Source organism: Heptranchias perlo, chromosome 2 (genome assembly GCF_035084215.1).
Source record: "Heptranchias perlo isolate sHepPer1 chromosome 2, sHepPer1.hap1, whole genome shotgun sequence".
NCBI classification, from domain to species: Eukaryota; Metazoa; Chordata; class Chondrichthyes; order Hexanchiformes; family Hexanchidae; genus Heptranchias; species Heptranchias perlo.
In genome coordinates this window covers 70248585-70271163 of record NC_090326.1, presented here as the reverse complement: position 1 = coordinate 70271163, position 22579 = coordinate 70248585, and the positions used below count along the sequence as shown (strand labels likewise).

The window sequence follows — 22579 nt, the reverse complement described above, 5'->3', positions numbered from 1 at the left end:
TCTTTCTGCTTAGTATACAATTTAAACTCCTAATACAAGATCAGCTTTAAGATTTATATTGCAATCTTAAGATACTCTGTCTAAAAGCAAGACATTTGAGTAGAAATTTCCCTTTAAGATCAATGCTTTGCTTTGCTCCAATTCTTGAGATGCTTTCTCCTTAAAGTGAAGCGTGCTGAGCTGTAATGTTAACAACAGGAAGGTGGTGCCTGATTGTATTTCCTTTGTGATGCAGCACTGGTGCCTGTGGAAGATAAAAAGAGAAGCATTAACAAATGTTGTCTTCTGACCCCTCCACCACCCCCGATGTTTCCACCACCCATCTTCGGGGAAAGCAAAAGTCTTGTGAGTATCACCAAGTTCCTTAGTGCCATACCCAATCTGCTATCATTGTTACTTACTGCATGTTGGATGACTGCCCCCAGCTGCACTGATCTCTTCAGTTTCTGATTTTTTTAAGCTTTGAAATGTCCATGTGTTCTGTCAAAATAACAGCTGCAGAAATGACCTGTGACAGATTTCAATGACTAATATTAAAAAATAGACAACTTCCGAAAAAATAAAATTGCTGCAGTTGGTTGTTAAACTCCTGTTTGTTTTGAACATTCAGGACAAATTCCAGTGATCCCTCCATGTGCCTTTCCTTGCAGCTGTTCAGCTGATTTCAATTGTTTTAATGTCTTACATGTATATATACAATGCATACTATGTAGCTTATATATAAAATGATGAACTCATGATTTAATGATATTAATGAACTGAACGGATGTGGATCCTGATGAGCAATATAGGCTGGGAAGGTCCCAGGTTTTCTCTGTGCTTTGTGCTGAATTAGCTGATCTCAGCCAGCAGCAGCAGATTGTCTACACTCCTGGAGGGGAAAAAAATCAGCTGGGATTCTTACTCCTGGTCTCCTGGTCCAAATTGAGTGACCTCTGCTGGAAAGTAAATGTGTCTGTTTGGGGGGGGAGGGGGAAAAAGGGAATGACAGGGTTAGACGGAGCTGTGATGCCGCTGTAATCAAATAGCCTCCAAACAGCTACAGTCTGGTTAAGCATAAAGAAAAGCCACACAGGAAAAATACCAGGGGGCTGCTGGTGCCTATTAAACCATACCTCAACAAGAGTCAGCACCTTCAGGAGAGAAGCAAATAAAATCGGAAGGAAAACAAGGCATGTGTACATCAGGGTTTTTACCTTGTCAGCAATTGTTTTAACACCTCGTGCCAAGTTACATCCTTATCTGATAAAACCTCATTCGTGGTACAGTCACTCTGTTGTTTATTGCTGTCTAGGGAAATATATGGAATCAAGGACTTGTTCATTTCATATTAGCAAATTGCATTTTAGGTGTTCTAACTGGCTGAGCAGAAGGGAGTAATCCCCAGCGTCACATTCTAAGAACAATATTTCAATTTGAACCAATCCATCTACTAACTGCTATTGAGGCTTTGTTGAGACATAGTACTTGAACTGACTGAAGGTTTCCTCATGTCACCTCTGGCTCTTTTGCTGATCACCTTAAATCTGTGTTCTCTGGTTACTGACCCTTCTGCCACTGGAAACAGTTTCTCCTTATTTACTCTATCAAAAACATTCATGATTTTGAACACCTCTATCAAATCTCCTGTTAATCTTCTCTGCTCTAAGGAGAACAATCCCAGCTTCTCCAGTATCTCCACATAACTGAAGCCCCTCATCCCTGGTACCATTCTAGTTAATCTCCTCTGCAGCCTCTCTAAGGCCTTCACATCCTTCCTAGTGTGGTGCTCGGAATTGAACACAATGGGCTCGAATTTAGCAGGCCTGCGGGTTCCCAGCGGGTGGTCCTCCGGGAGCGTCGAAAACGCGAACGGCGAAATTAGTGGGTTGCCCACGCGATCGTAGCAGGCAACCCACTAATAGGAATCAATTACCTGCTCCTCCGGGGTCCACGGCGCTGGCCTGCGCGTCGGTCGGGCTGCGCATGCGCAGTACGATCTGTCAGCTGGAGGACACAGATCTTCCCCCCGGCGGGCGGGAGGAAGCGGCCTGCCTCTGCCACCAGGAAGGCCTGGCTCGAGGTGGCAGAGGGGGTCACCTGCGCCACCAACATATCGCCCACCTGCATACAGTGCAGGAGGCGCTGCAATGACCTCAGTAGGTCAGCCACAGTGAGAACACGAAGTCTTTCCCCTACACTCCGTCTGCCACAACACTGCCCCCACCCCAAATCTCCTTCGGCACCGCCAACACTATTCTGTCACATCACCCTTCATACCCACTCACACCCCATCCTCATCTTACCTCCACCTACTCACCTCGCCAGTACTCATCCTGCCACTAACACGCGACCCAATCCTCATACAATCTCATGGCTCCATCCCATACTCACCCTCTCGTGCATCTCCCTCACGGCCAGCCTCACTCAACCTGCCACCACCTGTGCTGCAGCCACAGGGCATGCATCACATATGTGCAGTAGGCAGCGTAAGGCAAACGTCTCGTCAGCATGAAGGGGGTGCACAAGGGTGTCTGAGGGTTTGTCATGGGTGTTACCCATATTGAATTTCAGAGCAACAAACAGCACACATTATATTGGCACCACCACTGCCATGTCTCCGCGAATCCTGTCCGTTGTGTCCAATAATGCCCGCTCCTGGGTATCACTATGAGGACCCACCACTGATGCCACCCATCGTGTTACTGCAGAGTAGGTGCAGGTGTATTTGCAGGGCTCGTCCGCGCAGACGACTGAGAGACATCGGCGGTGTAGCCGGCTGCACCCTGGAAGGATGCGGAGGAGAAGGTGTGGAGGGCAGTGGTGACTTTGCCAGCGACAGGTAAGCAGTTGGTGCTGGGGCCAGCCAGGAGCAGCTCGGCATGAAAGAGGCTGCAGATCTCCACGACTACATGTCGAGCGAATCTGCGCCTCCCTGTGCACTGCTGCTCGGAGAGGTCCGGGGAGCTGCGCCTCGGTCTGTGGACCCTGTGGCGAGGGTAGTGCCCTCTGCGACGCGTCTCTCTCTGCGGTAGCCCTCCCTCCTGCTGTGCAGGTGGGCGTGCAACAACACCGTGTTGGGGGGATCCACGTCTCTGCGGCGGACGGCGTGGACTGCGAGGCTGCTGGTGCTGGTCATGCTCTTCGTCCTCCGAGGGTGTCCACACACCACCCAACTGGCAGGTGTTGGTCTGAGGGGTTGTGTAGGGTAGGTGTGTGGGTCCTCGGACTGGGGCTGCGGTTTCGTGTCGGTCTGTCCTCTGGCTTGGCGGGGGGTGGTGGGGGGCAGGGGTTGCCCTATGTGACGCGGTGGCCTCCTGCGTGGGTGAGGGCTCTCCCCCGTGGAGCGCACCTTGGCACCTGCCACAGGCTGCTGGCTGCAACACGCCTGGTTTAAATGGTACTGTTTCCCCCACACTTCCTCTTTTGACAGCTGCTTCAGCTCATTAACTGATCACAACGAGCAAGTTAAGTACACTCAAGTGGAACCCCGCTGGCTTTAATTGCCTGCAGGATTCCAACCAGCACGTCAGCGCGGTACCCGGAAGTGGCCGGGATTTCGTCGCGATCCGGTCACGTGACCGGAGATCGGGATTTTCGGGGCCACCCCGCTGGTAACCCGCCGGAAACCCGACCCTAAAATCGAGCCCAATACTCCAGCTGAGGCCTAACTCGTGTTTTATAACTTCCTTGCTTTTGTATTTTATGCCTCTATTAAAAAAGCATATGGGATCCTGGGCTTTATTAACAGCCTTCTCAACTTGTCCTGCCGCCTTCAAAGATTTGTGTATGTGCACCGCCAGGTCTCTCTTTAAAATTGTACCATTTAATTTATATTGCCTCTCCTCATTCTTCCTACTAAAATGCATTACTTCACACTTCTCTGTGTTAAATTTCATCTGCCATGTATCTGCCCATTTCACCAGTCTGTCTATGTCCTCCTGAAGTCTATTGCTATCCTCCACATTGTTTCCTACATTTCCGAGTTTCATTTCATCTGCAAACTTTGAAATTATACCCTCTATACCTAAGTCCGGGTCATTAATTTATATCAAAAAGAGCAGTGGTCCTAATACTGACCCCTGAGGAACACCACAGTATACTTCCCTCCCATCAGACTTTCCTCCAGTCTGAAAAACAACCGTTCACCAGTACTCTCTACTTTCTGTCCCCTAGCCAATTTTGTATTCACTCTGCCACTGTCCCTTTAATCCCATGGATTTTAATTTTGCTAACAAGTCTATTATGTGGTACTTTATCAAATACCTTTTGAAAGTCTATATACACAACATCAACCGCACTACCCTCATCAACCCTCTCCTTACTTCATCAAAGAGCTCAATCAAGTTTGTCAAACACAATTTTAATCTCTATATCTTTAAATACAGTACCTTTGGCTCCTTATTGCTATTCAATGTTTGTATTATATTAATATTAATGATTGTGCCCAGTTTTTGAAATAGTTTCTGTAGTTTGGAGATGTTCCCTAATCTCTGCTTATAGTGCAAAGGGTTTAATTGGACTCCTTTAAGTTTTTCTTATCCATTTTTATGGGGTAGGAAACAATGGGTACTTGTTAGAGGAGTTATGTCAGAGCAGGGGTAAAGTACTGAGTGTGGTACTTCAGGGCTTGGTGCTGGGAACATTAATGTTTCTAATTTATATCAATGACCTGGATTCAGAAACTTAATACAAGCGACGGGAGACTTGAGGTAGCTCAGTGATGTTGAACAGTGGCTATTGCTCAATACCACGAAGATGGAGTGGACACAATTTGAGTGCTAGCTTACTTAGGGAGCTTGATATTTACACAACTGTAGCATTTTGCCTTGCACTGGCACTACAGATTGCATTGTAAATGAAGCCTAAGTCTAGAGTCTGGGCCTAATATGACATTCGAATAAGACAGCTTCACTCTATGTTGCCTTGGAGTCAGCTTGATCCTAGCTCCAGATTTATACTATACAAGTTCAGTGTCGGAGAACAACTTGGTACCAATGCTAAGCTTATAATGTAAATGCACCCCCATTTCCCGATCTGTGCCACTTTCCCAAAAGTTGGAGGGGAGTATCATATGTAGGTGATTTCTGGCAGCCAATTACAGAGAGCATTGACAGTGTCCTGGGAGTAAGCCATGCACCCTCCCCTCTTGGCTCCAAGCAACAAGCTAGTGAAATGAAAAATAGAGATGAAAACATAAGGGGAAATTTACTTGAATACCCCCACAAAAGTAAAGAAAATAAATGATGAGAGGAGTGTGTCAGGATAACCTGTAAGTGTAAATATTTAAATAGCCTGATAAAGACTGAAGTGATGGTACACAATGTAAAATACCAAAGGGTAGATTTTACAAATTTGTGCATTCGACACAAAGCTTTGTGCATATTAGTAATTTGGATATGGAGCTCAGTAGGCCCTGGAGGATTTCCCATCCATTATGCATTGGAAATCCTGTGGGGCCTGCTGATCTCTGCACCTGGATTGCCAGTACCAAATGCTGGTATTGCTCTGGGCCTGGAGTATGAATTCCTAAAATCTGCCCTCAAGTTTACACTCGAATGGAAACATTTGCCATTAGCTGCTACTAACTTACTGCTTACCGCGATAAAACTACATGGTCCTCTGTCTGGGAAAGGCTTTGTGTTGTACTGTGACTTTGATCAAAGAGGAAGAACAACTCTCTACGATGTTAGTGGCACACATTAGGCTGACTATACTTGGCTTTATATGATCTGGCGTAGACTATTGGAACTCAAGGCTATAATTAACAAGTACTGTAACTAAAATAAAGAATTATCGAGAGTGGGCAACATTCTGTTGAAGTGCCTTCAAGCACCGATTAGGGTTCCCAACCCTGCTGGAATGACCGGGAGTTTCCTGGAATGGGGGTTCCTCCCCCGAGCGCTGCCCCAGCAGTACGGGAGATCAGGGATTTAAATGTCCCGCCGCAGTCCACCACCACCTCCACCCACCTCCTCTCCCCCCCCACCCCCCGCTCCGTGACGTCACTGGCTGCTGTTGGAGAAGCCTGCGGCTTGGTGACATCATCCGTGACCACATGGAGCGCAGTCAGGAGGTGGCTAAAGAGTTGGGAATCGGATGAAAACTCGGGAATCAGGGGTGTCAGCATTTGGGGGTCTTGGCAACCGGGGAGTCTCTGCAATCGATGAGGGATCTGAAATGGGGGATCTCTGAAATAGAGGTTCCTCGGTTTCCCCTCGTTCCCCGCCCCCAGTTTCCCCGCTCACAGGTGGCCTCCTGGTTCTCGGAACTTCTCGCCACTATAGCAGCTGGCACGAAACAACGAGCAAAAATACTCAACTATCGGGGACCCAAACTTTTTAGGGTAAATGCAATACATTTATAGAAATCACGTGACCAGATGTCATGTGATCAGGCATCATGGTCAGATGTCATGTGATCTGGCATCATATGGTCAGATACCAGGTGGTCAGAATGTCACATGATCAAACCTCCAGGAATGTCTTCAACCAGAGTTGGCAACCCTAAGCATCAATATAAAATACCATGGAATAGGTTTGATTTCTCATCTTAAACCCCACACTCACTGCACCAACTGAGCTAAATATCTCAATGGTGCCACTGTGGGAAGATGGTAATCAGAGATCAGCTTGGAAAATTCTAGGCAAGAGTCATCTGTAGGCTTCAGAGCAGGCCTTGGCCAAGAAATGGGAGAAAGTTGTCCTTTCCTTCACAGGAGGCACATGCCTCTGGAGACTAGAAAAGGATAAAAGGTGGGGTGATGTAATTAAAGGATTACATAACCTCAAAATATATGAATAACCAGGTAGACTTTATCAAGGCAGCTATTACCTGTATTGCTTTCCTCAGGTGAAGTATATAAACGCTTCATAAAACACAGTTTCTGACAGTATATTGAAGTATTTGCAGACTATAAAACAGATCAGTAAGTCAACAAATTATCCACCCTTACCCAGAATTATTCTGCTTTGATTTTCTTTAACATACTTTGTTGGTACCTATACTACAATATCTACTTTGACAGAGGAAACATCAGTATACTTAATAATAATATACTGTAATGTTATATAAACCACCTGTATGAACCCCTTTAACACAACAGTAACCATTATTTTGCAAGAGATTGCAATGCTTCCTGAGACAGACTGAGAAATATTTCATACAAGTCAAGTTTAGCACAATTATTATGTTAAGTAGTGTATTATAGGGATTTAAAATATTTGCAGAATGTCTATAAACTCCAAAAAAAGCTGCCTCACTTAAAACATGTTTCTTAAATGTTTTATTATTGGAGGCTGTTGCCACAGAGGAAAAACTGAAGCCTGTACTGGCCATTGAGATCTGTATTTTATCTTGCCAGAAATACTGCTATGATCATCTTTCTCCCGTTCCCCCCCATTTCCAATTTCTTGCCCTTCTTTCCTGGGATATGGTTCAATGGGCATATCATGTAAATAGTTTGTTTTCATGTATGTGCCTAGATATTGCTGTTAGAAGGACATTTGACCCAGGAGAGAGATAACTCAGCACAGATTAGCATTTGACCTTCCAGACCTGTATGACTCACTTCCAAGGTGGACAGTGTATTTACCAATTGAATTATCTGCAAAGTGTGGACTGTTTTTTGATTTCTCCATTTTGTTATATTTGGACTTCCTATTTAGGATTCCGTTATATTTGTTACCCAGGAAGGGATTGCTTTGGAACAAGTCTGTACACTCAGAAAGGTAGCCCGTGTCAGACAGAGTTTATCTTAGCCATTCTCTTTTTGATAGTTACGATTGAACAGGGATGTCTGAACTTTTTGTTTCTGTGGACAATTTAGTCACGCACCATTCAGCCCCATGGGCCACAAATCAATGACTGACCATCTAACCATTCTCCTACTCTTTTCAACCACGGTGATGTCCAGTACCACAGACTTTAACCCTTTACCTTGGGTTCTCAATTTAAAAAACAGTGAGTCAGGTTTTCCAGTTATTGTGCTTGGGCATTTTGACTTGCTTGGGTGAAGCACAGGAAGAATCGTCCGCTCATGGACCCCACCCAAATTTCTGTCCATTAATTCAAATTGGATGGGTGCTTCTTCTGAGCCTCACTCTTCCCATTTGATTTTACTCTGTGCACTTTGCCCAGGCGATCCAATATACTCTGGTACAATAACAGCAAAATCTCAGCAAGGGTCTTTTTTGAGAGTCTGCCATGGTGTTTATAAGCAATTATTTTAATGCATGGCACCAGATTGATCAATGGACTGGTTGCAACTGAGAAGCATGAATCCTTTTTACAGCCGGAACATCTTTTGAATGAGCTCATTTATTAGGAATGGCAATCATTTATGCATGACATTTTTTCTGTAATATTTTTGTTTCTTAGCAAGAAGAAGTAGATTTGAAGAATTTACCTTTGGAAATAAAGACTACTGAATCTTCATGTAAAGTATCATGTACAATTGGTCCTCCTGGGCCTCCAGGCCCCCAGGTAAGATTAGTAGACAGTTTGAGATGAGCAAAATGATCTGAATCTTCACTCTCTTTTAACCTAGAATTTGCTATTTAAAAGTAATGCAGATTCCAGATGTTCAGTTTAAGCCTCTCTCAGCCATCTCCCATTCTTTTCCCCGGTCCCAGCCACTCTCCTTTAAAGGGAGTGAAGACTCTAATCTTTTTGTCTGTCTCGGATTGATATTATTGAATAAACTACACATTGTCAGACAACTGTAATAGGTGCACATGCATTTGTGCAATGGAGAGGTCAGTTATATTTGGGGTTGTTGCTTAAAAAGGAGGAAGGTTTAATTCATATTTTTGGATACAATACTAAAGTGGGCTATCCAAGAATAGTGTTAGGTGTTTGAGTTTTTTGGTTTTGGAATTTGTAAGCTGATCGGAGGTCGGTGAGTGAACTTCCCTACACTGCCCCACATCATGGACGTATCACTAGGAACTGGTACCCTTTGACGTATGCAACATGGTTTTAAAATTATTTTTACTTTGCCTTTAGAGTTACCCAAGTGTCAAAGCCAGTAAATTTGAGTTGAGCTCAAAACTAACTTAACATGGTTTCTAATCACAAGTAAATGATTGTCATGCCAACATTATACAGTTCTCCTCAAGGAAACACTTAAGATGAACCATTTTACAATAACACATGACGACGACATAGAAACATAGAAAATAGGAGCAAGAGTAGGCCATTCGGCCCTTTGGGCCTGCTCCGCCATTCAAAATGATCATGGCTGATCGTCTAACTCAATACCCTGTTCTCGCTTTTTCCCCATATCCCTTTAGCATTAAGAAATATATCTATCTCCTTGAATACATCTAATGACTTGGCCTCCACTGCCTTCTGCGGTAGAGAATTCCACAGGTTCAGCACCCTCTGAGTGAAGAAATTTCTCCTCATCTTGGTTCTAAATGGCATACCCCTTATCCTGAGACTGTGACCCCTGGTTCTGGACTCCCCAGCCATCGGGAACATCCTCCCTGCATCTAGTCTGTCTAGTCCTGTTAGAATTTTATATGTTTCGATGAGATCACCTCTCATTCTTCTAAACTGTAGTGAATATAGGCCTAGTCGACCCAATCTCTCCTCATGCGTCAGTCCTGCCAAACCAGGAATCAGTCTGGTAAACCTTCGTTGCACTCCCTCCATGGCAAGGACATCCTTCCTCAGATAAGGAGACCAAAACTGCACACAATACTCCAGGTCTCACCAAGGCCCTGTATAACTGCAGTAAGACATCCCTGCTCCTGTACTCAAATCCTCTTGCAATGAAGGTCAACATACCATTCGCCTTCCTAACTGCTTGCTGCACCTGAATGTTCGCTTTCAGCGACTGGTGTACAAGGACACCCAGGTCTTGTTGCACATCTCCTTTTCCCAATCTATCACCATTCAGATAATAATCTGCCTTTCTGTTTTTACAACCAAAGTGCATAACCTCACATTTATCCACGTTATACTGCATCTGCCATGTTCTTGCCCACTCACTCAACTTGTCTAAATCACATTGGAGCCTCTTTGCATCCTCCTCACAGCTCACATTCCACCCCAGCTTTGTGTTGTCTGCAAATTTGGAAATGTTACATTTAGTTGCCTCATCCAAATCATTGATATATATTGTGAATAGCTGGGGCCCAAGCACTGATCCCTGTGGTACCCCACTAGTCACTGCCTGCCACCCGGAAAAAGACCCGTTTATTCCTACTCTCTGTTTCCTGTCTGTCAACCAATTCTCAATCCACGCCAGTACATTCCCCCCCAACCTCATGTGCTTTAATTTTGCACACTAACCTCTTGTGTGGGACCTTATCAAAAGCCTTCTGAAAATCCAAATACACCACATCCGCTGGTTCTCCCCTATCCTACTAGTTACATCCTCAAAAAACTCCAGTAGATTTGTTAAGCATGATTTCCCTTTCATAAACCTATGCTGACTTTGTCCAATCCCGTTAATGCCCTCCAAGTGTTCTGTTATCACATCTTTTATAATGGACTCTAGCATTTTCCCCACTACTGATGTTAGGCTAACTGGTCTATAATTCCCTGTTTTTTCTCTCCCTCCTTTTTTAAATAGTGGGGTTACATTTGCCACCCTCCAATCTGTAGGAACAGTTCCAGAGTCAATAGAATTTTGGAAGATGATGACCACCAATGCATCCACTATTTCCAGGGCCACTTCCTTTAGTACTCTGGGATGTAGATTATCAGGCCCTGGGGATTTGTCAGCCTTTAGCCCCATTAATTTCCCAAGCACTATTATTTTACTAATACTGGCTTCCTTCAGTTCCTCCCTCTCATTAGACTCTTGGTTCCCTAACATTTCTGGCAGGTTATTTGTGTCCTCCTTTGTAAAGACAAACCAAAGTATGTGTTTAATTGTTCTGCCATTTCTTTGTTCCCCATTATAATTTCCTCCATTTCTGACTGTAAGGGACCTACATTTGTCTTCACTAATCTTTTTCTCTTGACATATTTATAGAAGCTTTTACAGTCAGTTTTTATGTTCCCTGCTAGTTTACTCTCATACTCTATTTTTCCCCTCTTAATCAATCTCTATGTCCTCCTTTGTTGAATTCTGAACTGCTCACAATCTTCAGGCTTGTCACTTTTTCTGGCAATTTTATATGTCTCTTCTTTGGATCTAATACTATCCCTAACTTCTTTTGTAAGCCACGGTTAAGCCACCTTTCCTGTTTTATTTTTGCGCCAGACAGGAATGAATAATTGTTGTAATTCCTGCACACGTTCTTTAAATATTTGTCATTGCCTATCCACCGTCATCCCTTTTAGTAAAGTTCCCCAATCTATCATAGCCAACTCGCACCTCATACTTTCGCAATTTCCTTTATTTAGATTCAGGACCCTAGTTTCAGATTCAACTACTTCACTCTCCATCTTAATGAGGAATTCTATCATGTTATGGTCGCTCTTCCCTAAGGGACCCCGTACAACAAGATTGTTAATTAATCCTTTCTCATTGCACAATAAACAATCTAGGATTGCCTGTTCTCTCGTTAGTTCCTCAATGTATTGGTCTAGAAAACCATCATGTACACACTCCAGGAATTCCTCCCCCACAGTATTATTGGTAATTTGGTTTGACCAATCTATATGTAGATTAAAGTCACCCATGATTATAGTTGTACCATTCTTGCAGACTGCTCTAATTTCCTGTTTAATGCCCTCCCTCACATCTCCACTACTGTTTGGGGGCCTCTGGACAACCTCCACCAACGTTTTCTGCCCCTTGGTGTTTCTTAGCTTCACCCATACAGATTCCACATCGTGATTTTCCGAGCCATTATTCTTCCTCACGATTGCATTGATTTCCTCCTTTACTAACAATGCTTTTCCTTTTTGCCTGTCCTTCCTAAATATTGAATACTCCTGGATGTTCAGTTCCCATCCTTGGTCACCCTGCAGCCATGTCTCCGTAATCGCAACTATATCATGACCGTTAATATCTATCTGCGCTGTTAATTCATCTACCTTATTGCGAATGCTCCGCGCATTAAGACACAATTCCTTTAGACTTGTCTTTTTAAGATTGCTAGTCACCTTAGTTTTATTTTGCACTATGGCCCTATTTGTTTTTCACCCTTGTTTTCTCTGCCTTCCACTATTGCTTCTTCCCTTTCTGTCTTTTGTTTCTATCCTTGTTTCCCCCTCCTCTGTCTTCCTGCTCAGGTTCCCACCCCCCTGCCATTCGTGTTTAAACCTTCCCCAACAGCACAAGCAGACACCCCCGCGAGGACATCGGTCCCAGTCCTGCTCGGGTGTAACCCGTCCCACTTGTACAGGTCCCACCTTCCCCAGAACCGGTCCCAATGTCCCAGGAATCTAAATCCCTCCTTCCTACACCATCCCTGCAGCCACGCATTCATCTGGTCTATTCTCCTGTTCCTATACTCACTAGCACGTGACACTGGTAGTAATCCTGAGATCACTTCCTTTGAGGTCCTGCTTTTTAATTTATCTCCTTACTCCTTAAATTCACCTTGTAGGACCTCATCCCTTTTTTTACCTATGTCGTTGGTACCGATATGGACCACGACTACTGCCTGTTCACCCTCCCCCTCCATAATGCCATGCAGCCGCTCAGTGACATCCTTGACCCTAGCACCAGGGAGGCAGCATACCATCCTGGAGTCACGTTTACAGCTGCAGAAACGCCTATCTGTTCCCCTTACAATTGAATCCCCTATCAATATAGACCTGCCACTCTTATTCCTCCCCTCCTGTGCAGCAGAGCCACCCGTGGTGCCCCAAACTTGGCTCTTGCTGCATTCCCCTGCTAAGCCATCTCCCCCAACAGTATCCAAAGCGGTATATCTGTTTGAGAGGGAGATGGGCCCAGGGGACTCCTGCTCTACCTGCCTAGTCCTTTTACTCTGCCTGGCGGTCACCCATTTCCTTTCTGCCTGTGTAATCTTTACCTGCGGTGTGACCACCTCACTGAATGTGCTATCCACGATAATCTCAGCATTGCGGATGCTCCACAGTGAATCCACCCGCAGCTCCAGCTCCGAAATGTGGTTAGCCAGTAGCTGCAGCTGGACACACTTCCTGCACACATGATCGCCAGGGACACCTGTTGTGTCCATGACTTCCCACATAATGCAGGAGGAACATTTCACGGGTGCGAGCTCTGCTGCCATGACTTGCCTCAGATTTACACTGCGTTCACCTCTCGGACTCTCTTCCCGCTCTCGGGACTCTCCTTTTACATCACACTTACCTCTCAGACTTTCTTCCCACTCTCGGACTCTCTTCCCACTCTCGGACTCTCCTTTTACACTGCGCTCACCTCTCGGACTCTCCTCTCGCTCTCGGACTCTCCTTTCACACTGTGCTCACCTCTTGGACTCCTATAAGTCGATCACTTTTTGCAGGAGCTGCAATTACCATTTGGAAAAGACTTTGATGTCCTGTGCAAATATTTGCATCTGGCTGTTATTAACAGTAAAATAAAAATGAGATGTGCAGAAGCACTGTGAAAATATCAGCATGAACAAGAACTGACAGTAAATGGTGCATTAGGGTTAGGGTTAGGGTTATAAGCATGCATGGGGAATCCAATGAAAAGACTTTGACCTGAAGGAATAAAAGAACAGGGTACTAATAGTATTTCTGCGGTGAGTAAGGTCATATGCAAGAAATGCATGAAGTATTTCCCAGAGCAGAGTTCCTAATATGGTAATTTCTCCATACACTATAGCTATGTTAAAAGACATTGACCCAGAATTTAATGAAAAAATAATGGCATCTGAACAACGCACGCCGTTATTGACATGCAAATCAGCCAGCAGATTGTGGCGAGGAAGAGATACCCCGTGAATTGTGAATCGCCACAAGTTGTTGGACGATTTGCGCTGTTCCGCCGTTAGCTTCGCGAAAACAGCATCTCGCCCTCAAACCCCTCCCCCACAATGAGTTTCATCAAGTTGCTGCATTTGAACATTAATTGCCCATTAAACTCACTACAGAAAGTTAAGTTTAGTAATTAATAGCGTAAGTACCCTTTTAACAATGTGATAATTGTTAATGACTGCCAATCAATCTCTTTGGCCCAGAAAGTGAACAGTTATAATTGTGGCGTCTCATTCCTTCAGGTAGTGAATTGTCGTTGGAGATTTTACAAAAAGCCACATTTTAAATTTTAACTTTTTTCTCACGTTTCCTTTGTCTCATTTCTTCCTCTCTCTTAATCCAATCTTTCTTTCCCTTTCTTTATTTCTCTTTTTGTACCTGATCTGACTTTGAATTCACCCACTCTAATTCACCATCCTTCTCAGTCCTTCCTCTGTTTATTTCTTAATCTTATTGGTTAAGGAGATACACTGTTTGTCCCATCATTCACCAAGGTCCCAGATATCATATTGCCACGAATTTATTAGCTCAAACATCCAACAACTTTGTCAGCAAAAAATTTGAGTTGAAGGGAGCAGGGAAAAGTCTAACTAACCGAGCATGCCATGAAATGTCCTGCTCCAGCAAATTCCGACCTTTAGTTAATTTTTCGCATGTGTGCCTGATTCATTTGTGTAAAGCAAACTAGTTTTGTGCCTCTATCTTTGGAGAACAGAGCTCCTGCTGTGTGATGGGACACACGAGAGACCTGGTTTTGTTTAGTGCTGATGTCTGTAGGGTGAGGGCCTCATTATGTAATCATGGGTTACTGAATGAAGGATGAATTACTCTGACAATAGTCCAACCTTTGTTTTGCGGTGGATTTTTATAAAAATCTGACTACAATTTCATGTAGCGTTGCTCATGGAGAGTAAAGACCATGTGAATATAAAATCACCTATAATATATTAAAAATCACATGTCTGTGCACACTTCCTATGTGAATTTATCTGCTATGTCAATATTTATAATAGAAATTACCAATGTAAACATGTCACACTGTAATTAAACTCTCCTGTCAGTAGCAGTGCTGTAGCACCGTAGTTTTATATCTCCTAGCTCCTCAGCCTTTATTGTAGAGAAACTCCTCTGCACCAACTAACTCTGCTTCTCTGCTTGTCAAATTACTGTAACTTTTACTATTTAACTACAATGAAATAAAACCTATATATATATTATATATATCTATTATATATTAAAATTGCTGAGTGGTTCAAAACATTCCATTTCAAAATGCATTGAAAACTCCTCTGTCGGGCATCCTATATGGGAAAATCCATGACAAAAATGCCCACGTGTACCTGCAGTACCAACTACACCTGTAAGTGGTTCTGCAGTAGACCATTTCTGTGTTAAATATGGCACTTGATGTTAGGTTGAAAAGCAGGGGGTGGTACTGTAATCTGGTGGTTGGGAGTCATCGTGCAGTTCCACACCTTGACCTCCAGGCGGCGTTCTCTCAAATACGAGGGCTGATTTTAACTCGGCCCACGTGGTGGTAATGGGGCAGTAGTGAAGTTAAAATAGCTGTGGTGAACTTACTGTGGTGAACGTTTCTACTCCGCTGCCATATTTACTGGGCCCTTCCATTGGATGACCCAGGTACCGCCTGAATCAGGCGGAAGCCTCATTACTGTATGTAAATTGGGGTCCTATAACGTCCACAGGACCCCGATGCAATTTCGAGGGTCAACCGGGCGGAGCATGCAACATAGTATGCTCCGCCCAGTGATACCGGGCGATGAAGAGGAAAAGGTCCCAAAAAGGTAAGTGAAAAATTATTTTTGTGAGGCCAGAAGGAGTAAGAGTGCTCCACAAGAATAATGTGGGCTGCTGCCACAATGGGCTCTCCCCTCCACAATTGCCCCTCCCCAGGTTTATCTTCTTGCCAGCTTGATCAGTCTCCGCAGAGGCCACGCAATATTGGGCCAGCCCGGTGCTGGTGTCAGCCAGCTTGCCAGCAGCACGTAATGAGTCCTGACCCTCAAAATAGACCGGGCCTCCTGCCAGCAGGAATAGGCAGCCAGCTCACGCACACCACTGGCTGACCGCCCGAGAATGAAAATCTATCCTATTGTTTCAAAGTGAAATGTTGGGATCAAGGTAATAAATGTGAGTTACGGTTTTAGCATTCCATTCATGTTCGACTAACCCAATCTCCTTATTTTCCTCCTCTAACCTTTGAAAATGGCCATTGCAGAACCTGCCTACTTTTCCAAACCAACGTCCTTTTTTAAACTCACTGTGTTAATCTTGTGGCTTAACAGTCTGCAGGTTCTCCAACCCTGGAATTAGGTAGGCCAATGCAGCATCCCAAAATCATTAATGAGACCAACCCTCTCCTCCAAGCATCGTTCTGACTGATTCTATTTCCCCTCTCCTTCAACACACCTCCTTCCTTGTCTCCCTCTTGCCCCTCCTCTTTACCCATTTTCCCATCTACCTCCCCTTGTCCCCTTTCCCATGTTGTACTTCTCTCCCCTTATGCCTCGTCTCCTCCTCCCCACTTCCCCTCTCCTCTCCCTTCCACCTCCTCTTCTCTCCTTCCCCCTGAAAGAAGTAATTAATGCCACCAGTGGCAAGAGTCTGCCAGAACAGCCAGAAATTAAGCCAGGTCTCAATACGCTGGATCCTGGCCTTGCACTCCAATTTCCAGATGCCTACCCCAAACAAGGCCATCGATGTAAGGGAAGGGAGGGTGTGAGAGTTGGGCAGGGATTCTCTACATTGGAAGTTCCTGCAACTTCGGCCCTTAAAGGGACCTATGCAGAAAGCAAACATACTAGCTGCTTCCATGGCGAATGTGGTATTCACCTAAGATCCAGGCCAGGAAATTCAGGACCCATATATTGATGTCCCACTGTTTGAATGACTATAAATACTTCACAAATACATAATCATCCACGAATACATATCCATCCCATCTACAAAATTCACAAGGCTAATGTTTTGAGATTCTGGCCTTTGGTCACTGAAATCTTCATATTCAATTGGTTCATAATTGATAATTCAGAAGGATTAGTTTCTAACTGCCTCAGACCACATGTGTGATCATTCTGCTTTGCACTGTAGCTATAGATGGATGGTACTTTACAGACAATTTGTGACAGCTGCAGCACCAAAAGGTGGAGGAGGCACTGTTAAAGGGCAGAAGAGCCCCAAGGATTTTTTTTGTTGAAGTTTGACATGAGCTAATGGGCCTTAAGAGAGGGAGAGGAGCCCACTACCCAACATTCTTCCGAGCAAGATTGCTGGCACTGCCCCACAGTACATCACCACCCATTTCCTATTCCTGGAGTCTCCTGGATTGGCTCTGGCAGTGACGGGAGGGAGGGAAATGAGATAGGTGCCCCGGATCCGTGACCTCGCTGTCATTTACATGCAGCAGGGCACTCTGGGCACAGGTGGCCTACCTACTTATGGCAGATGAGGGAGGGAAATCCAGGTCGATAGTGGTAGGGTCAGAGAAGGAAGAGTAGACCTCACTGCCTGATTTCACTGGATGCAGTGGAGGAAATTCGAGCCCAGAATGTCACTTTTAAGATCTATTTAAATCAAAGTACTTGCAGGACCAGGGAAATTGTTGGTCTACCTGGACTGACTGGTTTATATACTTCCATAACTGCGATAATGAAGTAAACACTAACATTACAGCAATATAGCTACTAAAAATCCAGTGTATCTTTATTTCCAGCATGTTAAGACACATTTTCTAGATTTATTGTATAATAAAGTTTATCTACTATTTTTATTACTATAATATTAACACTAATCTACAACATAAACCCTCAAAAATAATTTCAATTAAAAATAAAAAGTTCAAATATTAATTCTGACTGTCCTGTTCCTTTTCCTCTATTTTCTCTTTATCTCTTATTTAGCTTTAATTTTATTTTATTCTTCATAATCTCAAATCTAATCTATTTGTAACCCTTTTCTAACTTTAAAGCTTGCTTTTAAATCTTTTACTTACCACGTTTTCCCCTTTCTGGCATTCACCAACTATTTTGAAGGTGGAAGTAAGTTTCAAAACTGGGCATTCATTGGTTGTAGATTAGCTTCAAGGTCAGTTTTCTCGGCCAGTAGAAATGCCAGATGTTGAAGACAAGCATGGTGACATCATAGATACGACAAGTCTAAATGTTCACACCTTTTCAACCACAGAAGAGGCTCCGCTAACAAGAATGCAAGAATGCCCTCTCTCATCTGTACTTATTTTACATGATCTTTCCTTCTTTAAAAAAAAGCGCAAAACAAATTGTAACACAAACAGCAAAAACTAACTGGCAAACTTTTAAATGTAAAATAAGCGTAAGTAAATGTGAACAAAAATATAATAATGAAAAATTGCAAATGTTAAAACATGAGGCCAAATGAAAAAAGATGATGTAATGAAAGATTGAATAAACAGCAGCGTCATCTCATATTAAAAATCATTTTTATTTTTCTCCTTAACACCACAGGAGATTAATTAGTTTCTGTAACAATTGCCAAGTTTTGAAATTTCAAGGATATAATCAAGATCAAATTAAAAAAAAATATTTAAACCAGTAAGGCTAGAAATCACTGTTGATAATATTATTGGACGGACATGTAACATATTTGTACAGCTTTCCTCTGTCCGTTTCTTTAATGGAGACATTACAAACGGGATAACGTTAAAAAGAGGACAGAGGACGATCATTGGAAAGTATTGAGCATTAATCTGCTAATAGCGCCAATAGAGATCTCTAGGATATAATTAACATTACATGTAGATTCTGTTTGCTAGTCAGGGTGTAATTGAACTCATTCAGTTAATTGCTTTATCAGTCCAAGTCTCAAAGAGATTAAAATGGATGGAAAAAGAAGAATTTTATAGGATGGACTTGGCTCGTAAACAATAAAGTTCTGTAGAGTGTAAATTAACTGGACTGATGATAATAAGTTTCTGAGAGTGTAAATGAGTGAATATATTAGTTAGTGCCAAGTAGGAAACTTGCCCAAGAACAAACATCCAAATCTCATTCTTAAAAGCTCACGGGGACCAAGATAGTTTAAACAGTAGTTCCTACAATCAAACTTTCAGCTCCTCCACTGATTATAATGGAGCCTTAGCCAAGACAATGGTTTATTATAGTAACAGTCCACGTAACAATAGTTGCTGCATTCCAAAAGTAATTAATTGTTTTTGAAGTGCTCTGTGATGTCTTAATGCGATGTGAATAAATGCAGATATTATTATTAATAGTGCAGTGGAATCTCAATATTATGAATTCTGTAATTAAAAAGATTAATTATAAAATATCTCTTTCTTTGGTCCCAACTGAAGTTTCATTATGGTCAGTGAAAGAACTCAAAACTTCATAAAATTTAACGCTGATAAGGATTAATTTGCTTATCCCTAAGACTTTGTAGAAGTGAGATTTCATTGGAATTACTACTTTTCCGTAGAAAGATATATAGAGGCTAAATATTCCTCTGCCTTTTATTGCAAGGGGGTTGGAATATAAGAGTAAGGAAGTCTTGCTGCAATTATATAGGGCTTTGGTGAGACCACACCTGGAGTACTGTGTACAGTTTTGGTCTCCTTACCTAAGGAAGGATATACTTGCCTTAGAGGGGGTGCAACGAAGGTTCACTAGATTGATTCCTGGGATGAGAGGGTTGTTTTTGAGGGGAGATTGAGTAGAGTGGGCCTATAGTCTCTGGAATTTAGAAGAATGAGAGGTGATCTCATTGAAATGTATAAAATTCTTAGAGGGTGGATGCCGAGAGGCGGTTTCCCCTGGCGGGAGAATCTAGAACTAGGGGTCATAGTCTCAGAGTGAGGAGTCGACCATTTAGGACCGAGATGAGGAAATATTTCTTCACTCAGAGGGTTGTGAATCTTTGGAATTCTCTATCCCATAGGGCTGTGGATACTCAGTCGTTGAGTATATTCAAAACTGAAATTGATAGATTTTTGGACACTAAGGAAATCAAAGATATGGGGATAGGGCGGGTAAGTAGAGTTGAGACCGACGATCAGCCATGATCTTATTGAATGGCAGAGCAGGTGCGAGGGGGCCATATGGCTTACTCCTGCTCCTACTTCTTATGTTCCAGCACTTTCTCGTCTTAACCCCTGAAGGAGTGCCAAGGAATAGCCCAGAAAATAGGCCAGGACTTGGATATGATGTATCCTGCTTTGTACTGGGTGATCCCTTGTAAGAAACAGTATCTCTTCTTGCCCCTTACAAGCCAGTGACATGGTGGGAGCAGGGCTGGGGGATGAGGGATAGTTTTAACTTTGGGCGATCGAAGGTGTAAAATGGGTGATATCGAATTTTACACAAATGTCTGATTTTCCTTTCTGTTGACATCAAAGTAAAGGAAAGTTGGGCAGGTGTATAACGGGCGGCTGATCAGATACACCCATTTTACATTATCGCTGAAAGTTAAAGTTATCCCCCTCCCCAATAGTGGGAGTCTCTGCGACCTCAGCCTTTCAGTGGTTGGGCACATCTTCTGAGTCTTTTCCCTGGTAGAATTGAGGCCCATCAGTGGTCCAGGCCTGGACTGTGGCCTGGAGCCTTGAAGAGATTCCACATTCCCCACCAGGATCAACAACAGTGATTACCGTTGAGTGTGGTCCAGTATATTTCACACACACACATATATATATATATATAATATATATAAAATTTTTAGGCATCTGTGTATTGGAATTTTAATTTGTTACACAACGAAAAGCACCGTGAATTTACATAACATGTTGGCGCACAGTCGTGCTCTGTCACAGTGGACACAAGTTTATTGCCCTAACCTCTCACTGTACTTGATTCCTGTACTCGCCCATACTGCTGTAAGGAAGTGCCAAGGGGAGGAAGTCGAATGTGTGCCCACAAGAAAGGAATAAAAATGAGTGGAGAGTGAGTCCGCTGGGCCGTTCTTTCGCACCCGATAGCAGCTGGTTTTAAAACAGCATTGACAGAGAGCTGACAGCAAATACTCCAACTGCCCCCTTGCCTGTGGATGCTGCATGAGAGGGCAAGACTGTGGAAAAGGCAGAAAATAACTTGGAAAAGCTGCAAATCTTAAACACCCCACCCAAACCACCCACAGATATGCAATTTGTAGGTTATTAATACAGAATAAACACCAAGATATTCACATTGGCCCCAAAATTTCAGAGGCCAGAGAGGGTCCATTGCCGGACGGGGGCTGGATTTGAAGCAGAACCCAGTTCCATTGGGATTTTGCCCCGTGTAAGAAGCTCCTGAAATTCCGGACAGTGGGAAGTGGGCGAGTCAAGTGAGCAGAGAGCTGGTGAGAGTTCTGTTCAGGGCCTAATAAAGGCCTCAAGACTGCACTAGGAAGAGAGGCGGGGGTGGGATCAATTACCTCTTTAAAAATGTCCATAGGATCCCTTAGGAGTGTTTTACTAATTTAAGAGATGTTTGTCTTCAACTCTTTCTGGGCCTCAGGACTGCCCTTGAAGTGGCATGGCATCACTCTTAATTCCATGCCCTCTATCGAGGCAGCTCCTTCTGATGTGCTTATACAGACGCAGGCTGTCCGACTCGATCATGCAAATGATCCCCATCCCCAGAATTAGGGACGACGGGATCTACACCGGGCTGCATGGGCAGGATGAGTGTTCCGCTCTGCTGCAGATCAGGATTCCCAAAATGTTGGCACCATTAAGAACAATAAACCTGACCCTATTACTAGTCCATTGCTATATTCAGTTGTCACAAAATGTAGGTCTTCACACTCCTATCAGTTCATATTCCTTTCTGGTAAAAAAATTAGCTGCTGATATAGTTACTAAGCTATTTAATTAAGTGAAATCAATTGTCCAGAAAGGTTGAGCACACAGTAGTTGTATTTGACGTTTGACATTTACCTTTTTTTCTAGGAATTTCTGAAACTGAAATAATGACTTTTTTACCTACAGGGTCCACAAGGAATTCAAGGGATTACGGGACCAAAAGGAGAGAATGTAAGTATGTTTGTGTGTGGTTTTCCAGTCTGACTTTGCTATGTTCAGTAATTCCAGTGTTTATACTGTAACTGACAAAGCCTAATTACAGTCATTACTTTGCAAACTCAGAGCAAGAAACAGGTATCAACCGATTCTGTTTCTGCCCCTTTCAGGGAGAAATCGGAAGGCCAGGAAGAAAAGTAAGTAAGGCCAAGGCTGACAACAATACTTTTCATCAGCTTCTACCAATGGAGTTTAAAAATGATCTGACATAAAATATACTCGATATTGCACTGCTGATATCACCTAACGATACTAAAGTTACTCCCCCATCCGCCTCCTACATTATAAAATAAAGTGCGGTACCCAGGACTCTCAATTATTGATATTGCTCCTTTTTAATTTTCCTTATAACCCTTATTTTGAGAATCAGTTACATTTAGGGCATTATTTTGATTGTTAACTCTTTGAATAAAAATTGTAATCAGTAAAACGCCCCTGAAATTCTGGTCAGTGTGAAGCGGGTGAGTCAAGTGAGCAGAGAGCTGGTGAGAGTTCTCTTCAGGGTTTAATAAAGGCCTCAAGACTGCACTAAGAAAAGATAATCGATCCCAGGGATCAATTACCTCTTTAAAAATGCCCATAGGATCAGTCTATGGGCCAGTCTTGTGGCTTTTTTCTGAGTTTGAATGACTTCCCTGTGTCTCAATGACCAAAACAGGATATAGTATTCAA

At 43.3% G+C, this 22579-nt stretch overlaps 1 protein-coding gene across 2 annotated transcripts in view; it reads left to right on the top strand.

Annotated features, from left to right (window-relative positions):
- The window catches only part of colq (collagen-like tail subunit (single strand of homotrimer) of asymmetric acetylcholinesterase), a 95368-nt gene that overhangs the window by 15514 nt on the left and 57275 nt on the right, over window positions 1-22579 (top strand). For both annotated transcript variants that reach the window (XM_068002687.1, XM_068002679.1), the window contains 4 exons: window positions 236-345; window positions 8359-8463; window positions 21818-21862; window positions 22018-22044. In XM_068002687.1, the coding sequence (XP_067858788.1) occupies window positions 236-345; window positions 8359-8463; window positions 21818-21862; window positions 22018-22044 (287 nt within the window). The remainder of the gene's footprint in view (window positions 1-235; window positions 346-8358; window positions 8464-21817; window positions 21863-22017; window positions 22045-22579) is intronic.